At 34.9% G+C, this 17,808-nt stretch overlaps 2 protein-coding genes across 11 annotated transcripts in view; one reads left to right on the forward strand and one right to left on the reverse strand.

Moving 5' to 3' along the window:
* Positions 1–332: 332 nt before the first annotated feature.
* PpV (Protein phosphatase V) lies at positions 333–4,787 on the forward strand. The gene is made up of 7 exons (XM_012289638.2): positions 333–709; positions 849–944; positions 1,080–1,287; positions 1,376–1,455; positions 1,531–1,636; positions 1,723–1,884; positions 2,108–4,787. The coding sequence occupies exons 1-7, from the start codon at positions 641–643 to the stop codon at positions 2,296–2,298; spliced, it is 912 nt and encodes a 303-aa protein (XP_012145028.1). The 5' UTR covers positions 333–640; the 3' UTR covers positions 2,299–4,787.
* Positions 4,788–7,073: 2,286 nt separating this feature from the next.
* Positions 7,074–17,808, reverse strand: part of Hr4 (nuclear hormone receptor 4) — a 213,062-nt gene continuing 202,327 nt past the window's right edge. For all 10 annotated transcript variants that reach the window (XM_076531309.1, XM_076531306.1, XM_076531304.1 and 7 more), the window contains 5 exons: positions 14,557–14,691; positions 13,832–14,095; positions 13,332–13,524; positions 12,049–12,176; positions 7,074–11,313 (listed from right to left, as the gene is read on the reverse strand). In XM_076531309.1, coding sequence (XP_076387424.1) covers positions 11,233–11,313; positions 12,049–12,176; positions 13,332–13,524; positions 13,832–14,095; positions 14,557–14,691 — 801 coding nt within the window. In that variant the 3' untranslated portion in view covers positions 7,074–11,232. The remainder of the gene's footprint in view (positions 11,314–12,048; positions 12,177–13,331; positions 13,525–13,831; positions 14,096–14,556; positions 14,692–17,808) is intronic.

Here is a 17,808-nt window from a genome sequence, read left to right on the forward strand (position 1 = left end):
GTGGAAAAAATAAAAGTTTTAGAGATTTGGAAATTGGAAAATTTAAATATTTCGGTTTTCTGAAACCGAGAACAAATGTAGAATGCTTCTCCCATTATACTTAATTGTTATTCAATGAAAATCTAAATTATACCTAAGAATACAAAGTAAAATCATTAAGAATTAAAAATTATGAAACATTCTGCACGTTGGATGTATTTTCGATATCACAATCATTGTAACAGCGCATGTGTATTACTATAAAGTACAAAGTGTGTAGAAACGAACAGAGGAGATGCGCAGAATGAACGAAATCTCGTTACCTAGTTAGTATAATTTCTCGTGTAACAGCGTACACTTTCATTCTGTAAAGTGAAAATCCTGAGCCAATGGGGTGAAAGGTTTAAAGAGAATGAAAGTTGGTCTTGTTTAATCTTCTCTCACAGGAGATTATCTGTGTTTGCGTTTAACACAATGAGGAGGAATCCTTTGTTAAATAAAACGTTTACAATTTTGAGTGTAAAATGAACAAACTTCGTAAAATTAGTTTAAATTAAATGTCCAGTGTAATCTTTAAAAATACAAATCAACTATAAATTCAGCGTATCTATATGTAGTGAGTGAGGGCGCGATCGGTATTTTCCTACGATACGAGTCCAAAATGTCAGACATCGATAAATGGATAGAGATTGCAAAAGAGTGCAAATACCTTCCCGAAAATGACCTCAAGGTAAATAACGTGTACGAAATATTATTTTTTATTATTTTAATCGTAATATATTTTATCGACATGTTTGACAAGATGTTAAACATACGCTAATAAATCACTTCTGTTCGTTGTATTTCTTTTGATAATTAACTTTGTTTAGAAACTTTGTGACATCGTATGTGACTTACTGTTGGAAGAGTCTAATATTCAACCCGTACCCACACCCGTAACAGTATGCGGAGACATTCATGGCCAGGTAAATTTCATATCATTGTTCTAACCTCAACATAACATCGATATCTACAGTGCTACTGATAACTACGTCGATAGTAAAAGTTACAGATGTTTTTAAGTAGCTTACTAAACGTTATGATTGTTTCTTGTTTTTCAGTTTTACGATCTAGAGGAATTATTTCGTAATGGGGGTCAAGTGCCCGATACAAAGTATATATTCATGGGAGATTTTGTAGATAGAGGGTATTACAGCGTAGAAACGTTTACTCGCTTACTTACACTTAAAGCTAAATGGTCGGATAGAATAACATTGCTTCGAGGGAATCACGAATCCAGACAAATTACACATGTTTATGGTTTTTATGGTTAGTGTGCATTGTATGATATATCTTATAAAATATTAAAAATTTATTGTTTATACATGTGTTAAGTTTGTTACATCTTTCTTTGCAGATGAATGTCAAAATAAATATGGCAATGCTAATGCATGGAAATACTGCTGTAGGGTATTCGACTTACTCCCCATTGCTGCCGTAAGTGTTAATAAATATTGACAAAATTTCATATAGTCATATGTACACATATTAAACATAAACATTTTGATTTAGTTAATCGATGAACAAATATTTTGCGTGCATGGAGGATTGTCCCCAGCGATTAGGACATTAGATCAAATTAGGACGATTGAAAGAAATCAAGAAATTCCACATAAAGGCATGTATACCATCGTGGTGCAATTATACTTTACTTTACTTTACCTTTACTAACTTACGCTAATAAACGATTATTTTTCACTTCAGGTGCTTTCTGTGATTTGGTCTGGTCTGATCCAGAAGATGTCGACTCATGGACCGTCAGTCCACGTGGAGCAGGGTGGTTATTTGGAAGTAAAATAACATATAAATTCATGGAGATCAATTCTCTTAAGCTCATCTGTAGAGCTCATCAGTTAGTTCATGAAGGTATACATTTTTATAAACATACACTTATTTAATAATATATTAACTTTTTGTAGTAAAAAGTCATTTGTTCATAGAATTTTATTAGAGAAAGAAAATAAATTTAATACGTTTTGCAATAAAAAATTGCTGGATGTATGTGATTCTGTGACCAAATAGCTTTTGACCACAAGGGGTTATTGATAAAACACAGTATTTAAAATTTTTCTTTCCATTTTATTTTCAGGTTATAGGCACATGTTTAATGATAAACTTCTAACAGTATGGTCAGCTCCAAATTATTGTTATCGTTGTGGTAATAAAGCTAGTATTTTAGAGTTGAGAACTGTCGATCAAAAATGCATAGTGCTATTCCGGGCAGTGCCTGATTCTGAAAGAGTAATTCCGCCTTTAACAACTACACCATACTTTTTGTGATCTAACTTAGTGCTCCATTTGTTTGGATGCAGAAGGGTGGTATCTGCGTCTAGACTTTACGGAATTACATGACTGTTTCTTCACGTTGATAGACACAGGCTGGTACTCTGACGGAGCATAATATTTTTCGGTGACGTATCGAAAGACGGTACATTATTTAGATTTTCAGTTTTTAAAACGTTATTTTTTTATGTTTTGTAAAAGAAAAAAAAATTGTCATTTAAAATAAAAAAGAAGCAGAATTATCATGTGATTATCTATTCAGGGAATATTCTTACGCGTTTTTTAAAGAGATTTACCCATTTTTGTATGTTGAAGAATTAACTTTTATACATAGTACGTCTGCCATTGCATCAGCCTGATTTCTTTAGTTCAAAGAACGTTTCGAATTGGAACGTGAACACTCTGTGGTCTAGACGCTTTTGCTGTCTACTGTGTACATTCTGAGCATTCGCATCTCAGAGCAGTATTGTGAACGTATTGTTTCAGAGGTTAAGAGCTTTTAAGTAAGTTGCGAACGCGAACAACAAACGGTTCAGTACTATAAGAATGAATAAATGAAGAAAAACATTTAAACATTCCGCGGTGGGAGAGTCTCTGAGTATAGTGAATGCTTAACTGATATTATGATCGTTGTGCGTAGAATTCAGGTTTATTAAAGCGTGAGCATATATACTACTGTTAAGGTCTTCCTGAGTATGTAATTGATCTGTTTCTGGTTTAGATACTGTGTGTGCTGCGTGCAATTCTTTTAATACTACTAGATGCGCAATCAGTGTTCTTAGCAGCATAAATTCGGCATCCGCCGAGGTACAAATAGTATGTAGCCAGTAGCCAAAGTTTTCCTGCCTAGGTAAGGAAATTCAGTAGAAAAAATTGTATTATATAATAGGGTTTTTGTTAATATTTTTATGCACATGATAAACTTTATATTCCATTCTTTCTTTCTTCTTTATTACGAGCTCAACGTACCGTTTGCAAAATATTTGAAGAAAACAAAATATATATATAAGATATATATTGTTGCGATGGTATAAAGTTGTCCGTCGCATTCAATATATATACATTGAAATTCTTTCCTAGTATCGGCCTTTCCAGCCACATTTCACTTCTATGTACACAGAGCAATAGTTTGAGTACTTTATCGTTATTCTCGGAAGCTTTGTACAGTTTCCATATTATATGCCAAATCGCTGTCGTACTGAATAATTATAATAGCTAGATTGTCATAAGTTCATTAATGTAGGGAGCAATTTTTAAGAACCGAGACCCTTAGCAATGTGCCTCTAAATTAATAAGCGTTTGTGTAATATAATGGTATGATGATATTGATACATAATTAATAGAACGCACCGGCCATTGCGTATCATAAGCCTGAATTCTGACCATCGATTTGCTAGCTCATGATAATTCCTAACCGATCACAGACCCGACATATATGGCATTGGCATTGGCACTGGATGTCAAGTTGAAACTACTCTATTTTGAATTTTGTGATATAGTTCAAGTGAGGCGTGTGAAAATTGCGTCGATGTTTGTAACGATTTTCCATGTCGAGTCGTTCGGGGATGTTTTGAAGACTTGTTATTTCAAGAAGTATAATCAACTTTTGAACAGTGCCTTCAGAACTATAACATTGACGGTCTACTAGAAGTAACACTTTCTACTGACAGAGATAATCATAGACGAACTAGGACGGATTCATAATAAATAACAGAGAGCTTAATGAAAAAAAAAAAGGGCGTGTATTAAGGAATTCTCTTCATCTTTTTTATATTCCAGGAAGTATTATTAACAATCCCTTTATGATAATTCGTCGTTTATTATTATTATTATTATTATCTCTCATAAGATATTTCGGCGTCCATTTCGATTGCTTTACATACGAGATACTTTTTACATTTTACAATATTATCGATAAAAATATTTATATATATATTCAGATTGTTAACGATATGCAATTGCACGATTTTACATTTAATCAATGCTTTATATTTACATTATCGATATTGTATTAGATAGATTATTATACAAGTTAAGACACGGAGTTTACGTTACAAACTCGACCCGTCGATTTTTCAGCCTCTAATATATATCGTGAAACTGAGGTGAAGCATGAAAATGCCTATGTAGTACGGACATCCTAGGAATCGTAAAAGTATTAGCCTCTGTGTCTACTTAGGTATTCGCAGTATTCACCTTTGAATGCCTCTGTCTGTGATCGCTTTAATCTTATCGAAGTGTCCAAGCGCTTGCGACGATTGTACATCGGGTAAGCTCCACGTTAATTAAAGACAATTACATTAAATAAACGAGACTAAATAATTTAGCTTAAACTAATATGTTCTGTGCAGGAGCTTGAACACTGCGCATAATCCTTAAAGATCTCACAGGTAGACAACATTTTAACGATCATGTACCTTGAAAGTATAGACTTTGTTATGTTAATGTAATGAAACGTCTGTAATAAAAATGCGGAAAAATTGCAACTGACATTATCAATAATACTCCCGTTATTATTGTGATAAATAAAGTACAAATATATACACACATATCTATATAACTATACGATATCGTGAGGTGTTGAAGGAAAAAAAAAGTTATCATTATGTAGGCATGGGTGTGGAACAATAAAGATATCATCAAATCTGTTCATCTTTAATTAGTTTATTTACTTGTAATAATATTATTTTCATCGCATATGTATATATATATCATTCTATTATGATATATATATATCATTCTATTTACTCCTTACTATTTATATATAATAATATAGTGTATTTATGTTCATTATGTATAATATATTATCTACATTTATAATCCCTATGAAAGGCATCTCCAAACAGACTTCAGATTTACTTTTTTTTTTAAAATATCTTATTTATTCATAAAAATACAGGGGGTTTACGCGCCACCTGTGAAATCTAGCCTGTTTTGCCCGGAACCGATAGCTTCCGATTATTGGTCGGACGAATAACATTATTATATCTTACAAATCTTTCATTCTTGCAATAACAACGAATTTATTATGTTTCTCAACATCATCTATATGTACACATCCTTACGCAAACAAGTTAAAGGATTTTTCCGTTCAGCTACGAGTCTGTAAGCGCATACGCGTCTTTTTTTACTTCTCGCGTTTATTATTCAATCACGTAATTGATATCATTCACCATTGGGTTAAACGACGAAAAAGAAAAAGATCAAACGATTTCAAGAGCTCACGATACGATACGGAGAACGAAATGCAGTAAAAATGCAACGGGATAAGCTAGACGAATATTAACAAAATCGTTAGCTAGACGAAAAATAAATAAAAACTAAAACGTAAATCTTTAAAATAAACGCATATATTCTCTTCTCCACCGACTAGACTGTTTAATTCGAGACGTGCATCGACGAGATAAAAGGAAAGCACAAGAGAAGATCTCCGCTCAGTCTCTCGATAATTTAAAACAAATAAAACACGTTTCCATAATGCTTCGATTAAAAGTAAAATTTCAAAGAAAATTGCAAGTGTTCAGAGTAAAGGGACTATAAGTACAATCTCGTTAACGATTCATCGAAGACCTACAAAATGTATAAAAACTATAAAAAAATGCATAGAACCATGTTCGAACGCTTCCCAGGGTGTAATAATGATTCTTTTAAAAATACGCTCAAAGCTCGATAATATGAACAATTATTAACAATCGAATCAAGCGTAAACTTGCAAAACGTTCAATGAAAATTTCGTAGCGATCAACGGGAATTTGTAATTTCGCGCGGAAAAAATCGATTTGAAAAAACTTGTTTAGTGGCAACGCAGCATCCGGTTCCCGGCAGAGCGGCGATTCACACGGCGCTCAAATCTCAGTTACAAAAGGAATAGTCGAAGGTAAACGAGACGATAAAAATGTACTTCCTAAACGTAGGTAGAAATTGGTAACTTTGACTCACTCATTGAAAAAGTATTTCCTCTTGCCAATCCGGCATTCGTGCTTTCTTTCTGCCCGTCGTTTTTGGGTTAACGTTTGTATTGCGCGCGCCTTCGGCTATCACGTGACAAGCAGCATACTTCAGTGTTCGCCAATCCGTTCAAAGTGACAGTCCGCGTTAGTTTCGAAGTGAGTTTTTTAACAGTGAAATCAACGACTGAATTGGAAAAGTGATTCAATATTGATGACTGATTACGTGTTATGCAACGCTTCAATATATAAAGGTATGTCGTAATTGTATAAGCGTAATTGTTAGTGACGTACAAGTGATCGAATGTTACAAATTTTCTACATTACAAATTCTTTAATTTCTCGTCTTTTATATTGCAAATCTTCAATTTTCTGAGTTCTCAAACACTAAAATTTCTAAATCTATGTTTTTAAATTCATAATTTTACAATGTTGAAAGTTCCGAATTTTTCATCGAGACCGAAGGGATTTATGGCGGGCATTAGTCCGAATTCGTCCGACTTCTCCCGAGAGTAACCGAGTCCGACATAGGCTACTTGTACATCTCTAATAATTATAAATCAATGATTATTATTAAGTTTTGCGCAAAAGAGACATATTTAACATATTAGATTTAACATATTTGGACGATCAAGAACGAAACTAGAGTCCGTGTTATTCCGTTACAAAATCTTGAACGATATTATCCTGCGTGAGCAATCATGTTGCTCGGAGATCACCGAACTTTATGCACGCGATTAGAAACACTGCGCGGCCGCTTGACACCGTATATAATATATATATAGAACAGGTATAACACGGAATTATACAAAGAGACAGGACTAGTACTTTCAACGTAGTTATTATTAAACCTTTCGTACAATATGTACAAAGTTAAACCCACAAACGAGAGGCATATGTTTTTTTTATACTTTTAAATTTCTTCTTTCTTTCTTTCTTTCTTTCTCTCTCTTTTTTTTCGTTTTTTGTTGTTTCTTTTTTTACTTTTTTGCTCAATAGACTCTCACTCGCACTTAAATATTAAAGGTTGGGCATGATAATACTCGCGGTAGTATAATGCCCTAAGTCTTGCTGATCCAACGCGTAGCTCTCCCGTAAGCAGCTACTGTACTCCCAGACATCGATGCACATTTTCATTTTTATACAATATACATATTTATATTTATATTTATATTTATATACTTATATGTATATATATATAACGTAATATTAAAGACAGTCCAACTCGGCGCTTTTATCTTTTCTCACGCGGTGTTCATTAACCTCCCCTCCCTCACCCCTCGTCTTTCCGTGTCCGACACTGCCACTCTATGTACATGCTAACAATAAATAGAACGCGACAAGAAAACGAGTTCTCCGCGGGGAAGTACGTAACGTTTAATCGATCTAACGAGAATAAAAAGATTGATAGGCGATTGAGGAGGCGGTTATGATCGGGGTTGGAAAATTCAAGGGAGCAAGGGATGGAACGTGAAACATCTACAAAGAAGGGTGGAGATGAAAAAGAACGAGCCCGTGTCGTCGCTTTCTCTCCCGGTATATTGCACTATTTATAAGAACGGTAACTTCGAAGCAAATTGTTTTTCGACACTCAACATTCCCTTTTGGAAGAAGCCTAAAAAAGATCCATTCCTGGCCAATGTTATCGAGACTCTTAAACTAAACTCAGCGAGGTTCTTTGCTTATTAATTTCGTATCTCGCGGGGTGCGACCTCATCGACCGTCCAATTGAACACAGAGACAAGTGTACGATGATGTCCGGGGAATACAGGAACCGTTACCCCCAGTTCCTTAACCGCAAATAATATACATTGTTTACCGTATTGAAGTATCCCATCGTTAGTTAAGTCTTATAGTATGGACAAGTATCCTTAGGCTAGTAGGCCCAAGGTTTTTTGCGTGTACAGTTCTCGTGTTGATTTTTTTTTCGTACGTAAGCTCGCGACCACGAGTCCGGCGAAAATACTTTTCGACGAATTAAAAATATGATCAATGAACAATGTTACGCAAAAGTTTTGAGCATGAATTCGGCTGGTAACGCTACGGTAACTGTCGTTCCGATCCAGAATCATTCGTAGATCGATACGCGAAATCGATTGAAACGGGGATAAATGCAAACACGACCAAAGACATCGAAAACACGACACGGATCTTTGGGAGTGAAATAAAGGGCATTCATTTTCATCGTACTCGTGATCGTACGGCGTACAGGTGATTTAGCGCGTGTTTACGATAACTTCTATGGAGGCAAGATGAAATAATCACGTCGTGATAGAACGTGCGCTGATTAATCGTTACATGCGTATACAGGGAGCGTTACTTTTTTATTTCTTTCATTGCCTCTGCCAAGACACCGAACGACGTTTCGAATGGCGTCAACCACCGGTTTTCAGCTTGTCTTTTGTGAAGATTTTCTCCTACAATGAATGGGTTTCGATATCCTAAATAATTGAGCCAATCCCGAGCTCCTGGAATTTCTGCGCGGCAAGGAAATTTAATATCACACGTTTCGATGATATATGTTTACGTGTAATCTCGCTATATGGCACTATTTCGTTTCTTTCAACAATTTTCACTTATAAAGCTTCTTAATATATATAACAAAATTTCTTTATATAGAAATTCACAAAATTCTGAATTAAAAACTTAAAATTTCACGAATTCAGAAATTCAAAATAAGTCTAGTTTAGAACATCTGAATATTGAAATTGTTAGGTTTAAATTTCAAAATGTAAGGGTTTGGGAGTTTTTAAATGAATGAATTAAGAAATTTATATACTTAGAAGTTTTCAAATTGGAATATCTAGTAATTTTTTAATTAGAAAATCTAGAAATTTTTAAGCTAATATAAAAGTATACAAATTAGGAAATTTAGTGGTCTAGTAAGTTTCTAAATTCAGAAATTAAAAATTTGTCTACTCTTCTGACATCAGAACTTCAATACTGAATGCATAGAACTCTTATAAGGCCAAATCTATACAGTGTCCCGCTACAACTCCAGAGCCATATAGCGAGATTGCACTATATCTATATCTACGCTAATAAAATGATGGGAACACATTTGTTCGAATTGACATAAAGGGAAAAGAATATCAGAAGTTTCCCCGCGAAACAGAAATACCAAGTATCTGTTCATCTTTCGTTCTACGCGTTTATATCTTTCTTTTTCCTATCATTGACATGTATGTACATGTATAATACTATGAAATTATCGCAGTCATTTGAACGAGGAATCACAAAAAAAGAGAATCTACGATGAACACCCGACAACGAGAAACGGAAGCGCGCTCATTCGAACGATCCGATCCTCGTCCCACCGTTTTGCAGAATAAATTGCATCACGATAACAAGCTACGAATTACACTGGAATATAAAAAATCGTTAAAAAATCCACGTCAGTCGAAAATCAGCGAGTTCGAACGTTTCGTATCGCAAGGCGAGTTTCCAGCAAAAAGCGACGAAGATTCTTCGAAAGCGTTTGAAAAGCAATGCTCGAAAAGTCTCGGTACCATTTTTTTCCTTTTTTTATTTTATACTATCTGTAAGCTTCTCCGTGAATCTAGGAAGAGGATCAGTTGGTTCGATTGACGAGATAAAAGGATGAACATCTTCGACCGGTGAATGATGCACGTGTTACGCGTAAACGTTACGTCGATGGTGATCGAATGTAAATGAACAAAAACAGTGAATATATGTATATATATAATATAATATAGTCTTCTGTGTTGCGCGCTTGGACCATGATTCGGAGCCGTGAACGACGACGAGGACGACGATAACGACGAGGATGATAATTAGATTTCCTTACGATTTCCGTTCAATGGCAGCCTTCAAAATGATATTCCTTTCCCAGAATCCCTGTATCTTCTCTCAATGATAATGTCGCACTTACATTTACCGCAGGGTCGACGAAAGTGTGCAGGCATTTTTGGAGTCCGTTTCGCGTATTTGTCCGATGATGCGCAAAGTGGCAGTCGAAGTTTACCGATCGTTTTAGTTTCTTGTGTTTGTTCGTCGTCGATCATCATCATCGTCATCGGCGTTATCATTACAGTCAGGGGATGGATCATCAACATCGGTCGATGGATCTTTCGGTCGTTTTGGTAGCCTGCTATTTTTATCTGATAGTGATGGAGAGTAGTAGTAACAGTAGCAGTAGTAGTAGTAGTAATAGTAGTAGTAGTAGGTGGTAGTAGGTGGCCTACAAGTGAGCGTACGTAACGAGAGTCTTATTATCGATCGGATTATGCAACGTGAACACACAATGACGTAGTTGCGTGGTACTGCGTACAGAAATATATTATTATAGTCTTTTAGTTTCGATAAAAAAGTTCAGTTCCCTCCTCGATTGATTTTCCATCTCGAGGTGGCGCATCTCTCTCTCTCTTTGTCTCATTCATTCGTTTCTTCTTTCTCTCTCGCATTTTCACGCTCATTCGTTCACTCTCATGCGAATTCTTTTATATTCTTTCATTATTTCTTTGTTTCTCTTATCTAACGCATTCTCTCCGTTTTCGTTTCCATCACGATCTTATTTATTTCTCTCTTATTCTCGTTTTCCTTTCTTTTTATCTTTCGATTTAATTTTCGTTTTCTCTTTCGCTCTCTTGTATTGTTTTTTATCACGTTTTTTCACGGGTTTCCCGTTCCCTTTTACGTTCCCTCTTCGTTTGTACAACGCAACGAACACACACATTTATATTATTTATATTATTTATATGTATATATATATGTATATATATATACTTTTTATATAATTATTATACATACGCAAACAAAGCCTTTCCCCTTTCTTTTTCTTTTATCTGCACGAGACTTCTTGGTCTGTCCTTTGTTTGCTGTTACGCTCGTTTTGTTCGATTCTATCTTTCATACATACATATATATATAGATTTCTTTTTCGTATATATATGTATATATATTTATATGCGTAGTATGCGTATAGGTATTCAGCTTCGTTTATCGTCAATTTATTTTTTATTTACTATCTTTGAATTGTTGAGTTCAATAGGAAAGGAACGTAGAACATTTTACTCTCGAGTAGAAGAGCTGCCGCCGATTGTACCTGGAATTCACCAGAAACAAACAAGGATCGAGATAAATTAAAGGGTTTCTTTCATTGTTCTGTCTGTCAAAGTTAAGAATTTCGTATCGGTAATTAATTATAACAATGGCGCTTTCAAATTACTTGCCTATTGCGTATCAAATGGCTGATAGGGAAGCGTACGAAGTATGACATTCGACATTGTATCATTTCACAGACTTTAAGCTTTAAGTTGATGCGAGACCAACATTATTTTATGTTAATTAATCTCATGAAATTTTGTTAGACTTTATATAGCTTATTCAAAATGGCTGACTGTTTAGTGTAAATTGCAATCAGATGTTTTTTTATAAAAAGAGAATCAATGAGATGCTTATGTAGTTATTTTCTATGTACTTTAAGCTTTAAATTGATATATCATAAGTGCTATTTAGTGACACTTTTATTTCATCAAATCTTGTCAGACTTTATAAGATTCAAAATGGCTGATTGTTGAACGTAAATTGCAATCAGCTATGTTTTATAAAAAAGACAATCAATGAGATGTTTATGTAGTTATTTTTTCTGAACTGTAAGCTTTACATTGATATATCATAAGCGCTATTTAGCAACACTTTTATGTCACCAAATCTCATCAGACTTTCTACATTTCAAAATTTGCTATTTGATATGCAACCAGCAAATGCGTCAGTACGCTTCGAATCAAAAGTTTGAACCCGAAATATCGATTATTTTTCCGTGTTTCGTTGAACTTACTTCAGGCAACCTGACGAGAAGATCGTGAAATCGATTCGGCTGTTGAGGCGCGCTGTGTTCGACAAAACTTCGCAGACAGCTCATGTACCGTTCTTGTAGATGCTCTAATTCCATTGTACCTCCACGTGCTAAGAGAGGACAAATACAAGAGAAAGTGTCGTGAATATGGTGTCGTTAGAAATTTGCGTACACTTATGATTCTCTTGGTCACGCTTTTGTGTCTAATGTTTGACTTCATTAATTATTCTTCTATTATGGATGAACTTGCACGTAATCACATATGGTTGGACAACTACTTCATTGTTGCTCGCAATCAATCGAACGTATTAATATTAACGGATGTTAAAAGCGGTTAAGGACATTTATTATATTGGAGAAGTTCAAATATTTAATTAACATATATTTTTGCATCAATTTTTTCGATGTAGCAACTTTCATATTTGCAAGTATTTAATGTATTTTGTGAGTGTTATTGTAACATTTAGCAGTGTTGTAATTATAGTATGTTGTCACATATGTAATATAGGAACACATGTAATATATGTGATATTATAATTGTACTTACATATGTAACATATGAAACTCATGTAGTATATGTAATATAATATAATTGTACTTTTATATATAACATATATATACAACATATGTAACATACGTATCATATGTAACATGTGTATTATATGTAACATATGTAACATAAATGAATACATACGTAACATATATGTATCACAGTATGTAATATACTAAATATCTTAGGTTAGGTTAGGTTACATACTAAATATGTTACATATGTAACATACGTAATACTATAACAGATATACTTTAGCAAAAATTTATAGACACACTCAAAGCAATAAAAATGTCATGAAAGATTTATTCATTTTAGCATAGTAATTAATAAAGCATTTTTACTCTCCATCTTTCTTAACAACTATATTTAACATCGAAGCAATTGATTTTAAGATTTATGTTCATCAGACATTTTTTACTTCTCTCGCTATGATTCATAGTCTCAGGTCATTTTCAAATGTCCCCATATTTTAAGCAAATTAATCATGATTAATTGGTACATACATTGATGACTATTATGAAATGAAATATCGTTCGAATGATCGCAAGCAACTCTACACGCTAATTTGTCAAACTTACATTTTGCTTCGCCAATTGCAGCATTAGCAAAAAGGATGCATTTCTTTATATTTTAAGTATCTCAATAGAGCGTCGGAAAGTATAGCAAGTTTTCCGATCGTTCGTTACGGTAATGTAAATTAATCGATACTTACCTTGCGAGAGCATGGTGATTACTTTCAGACAGACATACTCTTCCATCCGTAGCCTCACCCTCCTGAACATTAACGTGACGTACGTGATTTTTTCCACCATGAGCCCTACGTCTTGCTGTAATTGGTCCATGGTTATCGGTCGGCCCATCATGTTCGTTAGGCACGTTTGTAACGTATACATGTTGTTCGAAACCTGCACCAATACTTTTCTTTAACAAGTTATCACCTGAGATTACTTTAGAATTAACAACTCAATAACTATAACCACTCAAAATAATTACAACTATTTTCAAGATTTATTTATTATTTTCATTGCACAATCAATGTGCAAAAAATAAGTCTAAAACACGTAACTAAAAATATTTTCTGCCATACAACGTTATCGATGTCTCGAAAAAGTTCAATGTAAGAAATTGCCAAACCGTATTGTTCAGAAGTGAAAGTTCAGTATCGAATTGATTAGATCGGTAACAACGCAAAAAATTAAGAAAGTGAATTACTTCTTGCATAAAATCCGCCCCCATCACGTCGGAACCGACATTGGAGAACTTGTGCTGACCATGTATCGCTTGATAGGCGGAGGTGGTCAGCACCAGGATTTCGTGCCATTTGTGGGTGAGCAACGTCGTGTGAACTTCGACCGGTAGCTCAAGGTAAAAGGGTAACCTTTTGGTCCACTGCACCAACTTGTACACTATGCTGTCTCCTATCTGACACAGCTTGTCGCTTAGGTTTGATTTATGGTCCAGCAGCTCGTCCAAGTTCTATGGTACGAGAAAATCCCTTTTATTCAACATTTTTAAAATGCACCTAAAATTTTTATACTACTATTTTCACGCCAACATAAGATTTTGTAGGACTAGAGACCAAGTTGCTTAAAAAATTGATACTGGAAATTTTGAAATTTAGGGCTTGATAGACCTCAGTCTGAGTTTGGTTTATGAAGGATTTCTGTCGATAGAAAATTACTATTAACTATTGCTAATAAAATTCAGTTCATATAATGATTTGCAAGTCGGTTGAAAATCTGTGTCTGAAGGCACTTGTATGAATATTTGTAATTTACAAGAATTGAAAACTGTGATCAAACGGTAAAGACTTTGTTTCAAGTAGAACACCAGAGTCTGGATTAATTACGAATAAAAAATAGCTGTGTTTTCTAAAAATTCTCGAATTAATTTGTGTGTTAAATTGCAGCCTACAAGTTATTGAGAATAAAACGTACCCTTAACGTGGCGATATCTTGGAACTCGTCGCAGTCTATGAGGGACTGGATCATGGCGACGGTTGCATCGAAAGGGAACGATCGATCCCTCGAACTGCTCACTGTGTTGTCTAGCCTCTGTCTTAAATGTACCACCTTAAACAACAGAGATTGTGCACTTAGATTCGATACCCTTCGGAGGATTTATACGGTAGATTATAAGTAACTGTAATTAACGTGTTCCTTGACTCGTGGGTCAGCATAATCCCTATTTGTACTACGTCTCGTATGTGGGTCAGAGTCGTGATTCTAAGGTTATACACTTTTGATAAAGAAGGCAATTTATTAAGGGCATACATTACCTTCTATGAAGTATTTATACTGAATGTCCCACTTAAGTCATTTAAATTATTTTCATCGTTAGCTTACTGAAAGAAGTACGCAAACTGCGGCTTATTTAGTTTTGATATACAATTGAGAATAAAAATATGTCAGAACGATTTGAGATATTAATTATTATTTTTATCTGGTAATTATTTATAATTTAACTAAATATAAATAACCTCGTAAAATGTAATCGAAGAAAACGAGCAACATATACTTAGCGTAAGAAACACTTAAAGTTTAATAGTTTATTTTACTAGACTTCAGAACTAATTAAAGCTAACGCGGAACTGAAAATGTAGAATGTGATTTGTTTATAGAACACGCTTATTCCTTTTTAGAAAGTGAAATTGAAGAGTATCGCTGCGTTCGAAATCAGTTAGAAACGTGCGAAGGCATGGTTTTGCATATGAAAGTGTTTAAAAAATGGCAGAAGTTAAGAATAATATTACGTAATCCCTTCGTTAAAAAATTATTAGAGTTCCAGTTTGAATGAATACTTTCTACCAAACAACTATCTGATACTTCGCGTGATACGTTGGTTTTGCTGACTTTTATAGGCGAAATGGAAAATACGTTCTATGGTTTCACTTTTTAGTGTCTGTCGTAAAACAAATGATTTACTATCGTGTTTACTGCCTGTCACTCTTCCACCCGCGGAGCTGATTTTAGAGTGTCATTATCACGTCATGATAGGTTTATATATTCTTTGAAAATAAATATTTAAGCATTCTGCAATTTTTATATTATAAGCTTCTAAAACCCGAATTTCATAGTTATCAAATTTCTGAAGTTCATAGTTTTAAGTATTCAAATCTCTAAATTGTCAAATTGTCAAATTTTCAAATTTTCAAATTCCTAAATTCCGAAGTCTAAAATTCACCAGCTTAAATTTCTTAAATTTCCAAATTCTTCTTCGACATAATATCCACATCCACGTTAACCCATATCTTTAAGTCTTCCTAATGCCATCATCTTTATCTAAGAAGTCCAACAAAACGATAAAGAGCCAAATCTCCCCAACTTCGTCGACCAAATCGCTCCTGAATCGAACAGAGACGTAAAGTTAGAGTACGATCGCTCGTCATCCCGGTAGTTGAATAATTTCGATCGATCGATCGAAGAATCGCGAAGCGGTGCTTCCTACGTCAATCCGGCCTTTCACTGACCTTTCGGACCCGCTGGTACTTCCTCGAGGTCGATATTCGTCGTAGCAGACGAAGAGGGAGAGCGGCCTCGCTCGGCGATACCTTCGGGGAAAGCTGCGATCCTCACCTCCGCGGATATACCCTTAAGTTTTCTACACACGGTCGCGAACCGTGGGACACGTTCTCGTTGCTGAAGGCGATCGAGTTGGAGGTGGAGAGACGAAGGTGTTGGAGGAGGAAGAAAAGGAGGTAGGGTGAGGTCAGTGTCCCTTGTGTGCAGACTTTCACGAGTTACGAAACTGCCGGAGAACTGCCCGTCCTTGGCACCGGCTGTCGCTGATTTTCTATTGTCCCTACCTCGCAGTCCTCGTCATCGTCGCCGTGTTTCACCTGGTGATTCCTCTGTTCCACCTCCGCGGTTAACCCTAATCTAACCCATTACTACCCTTTCTTGTCAACGTCTCTCTTTTCGTACGTACTTCGTAACCCCTTTCGTCTTTGTGTTTTACTTTTCTGAATAATGGGTTAGTGATTAGTCCATTAATGGGTTAGTTAATGGACTGATGTCAGGCTAATATTGAGTTGATGATGATATCAATGAACAGGTGTCAAGCTAATATCAAACTAGTAATAATATCAATGTACTGATGTCAATTTGACATGAAACTAGTGTAAAAGGTATCCTTAAGTCGAATATCATTATTTTCATTGTAATTAATGGTATGAAAAAGTAACTGATGGGAAGATACATGAAGAGTGAAAATTTCAGAAATGTATATTAAAAGACGATAAGAAATGTTGAAACAGTATAACCTTCCATCTATTATCTTATTCGGTAGCCTGCATAATGTTATTCTTCAGTGAAAATAATTTAGATGTTCAACTTAGGTGACACCCTCCACATCAAGTGTACACTAAACTATCTATTATAAAGTACATATATGTCAAACTTTATATTACAAGCTATATTATAAAATATGTCAATTGTACATCATATTGTAAACTTTTGTAGTAATTTTTAAAATTAATATGTACAAGTCCTGGAGTTCCCTTGCAAAGTATTGTGCACGCGACACAAGATGAATTCAGGTCTAGTAGTCTGGGTAAATCTTAAGCTCATTTTTAAGAGAGAGTTTACTTTCCCTAAGTGAATGCAGACCTTTTCTTGTGAATGTAAAAAATTGTTCCTAATTGTTCCACATTGTTTTGCCAAAAATATGTGCAAAGCATGGAACATAATTTTTCATTCAGTCGAATTTCCTTCTATTGGGTCATCTTGTGGTGTGAAGAATTTCAAAAGCCTTCCATGCATCTTTTAACTTTGTAACAGATTTATGATACATAATTTCAATCTTTAGAACATGAAAGAATCTGAGACGTGTTTCAAAGTACGATAAGACGAATAAAATCATAATAATTCAGTAGAAGTAGTTATTTTATATTGTAAATTAAGGGGAATTAGATAGTGATCATACTAGCACGAAAAGGTGTAAGTCTTTCCTCGAAATTCTAGCGCAAAAGTTCATGTTTTGAAGAGAGTATCCGCGTTTTGCAGCGACATGCAATGATTCGGCCGGAGATGGAAAGTGACCTCCTTAATGGAGCTCCACCGGCAATATTTATCCGGTCCTCGAGTCATCGATTTCACTTTTGGCAATGGCCTCTAGCGGGCCGACTGTTCCCGGTAATTCTTCTCGTTGTTTGCATACCTCACGTGCTCGACGCGCATAACAACATCGAT

Source organism: Megachile rotundata, chromosome 4 (assembly GCF_050947335.1).
Source record: "Megachile rotundata isolate GNS110a chromosome 4, iyMegRotu1, whole genome shotgun sequence".
NCBI lineage: Eukaryota > Metazoa > Arthropoda > Insecta > Hymenoptera > Megachilidae > Megachile > Megachile rotundata.

Excerpts from the sequence above, each read along its gene's own strand:
- PpV (XM_012289638.2), top strand. The coding sequence starts at position 641 with ATGTCAGACATCGATAAATGGATAGAGATTGCAAAAGAGTGCAAATAC. Across the intron at positions 710-848 it reads TTCCCGAAAATGACCTCAAG|AAACTTTGTGACATCGTATG; the intron begins GTAAATAACGTG and ends AACTTTGTTTAG. Across the intron at positions 945-1,079 it reads GCGGAGACATTCATGGCCAG|TTTTACGATCTAGAGGAATT; the intron begins GTAAATTTCATA and ends CTTGTTTTTCAG.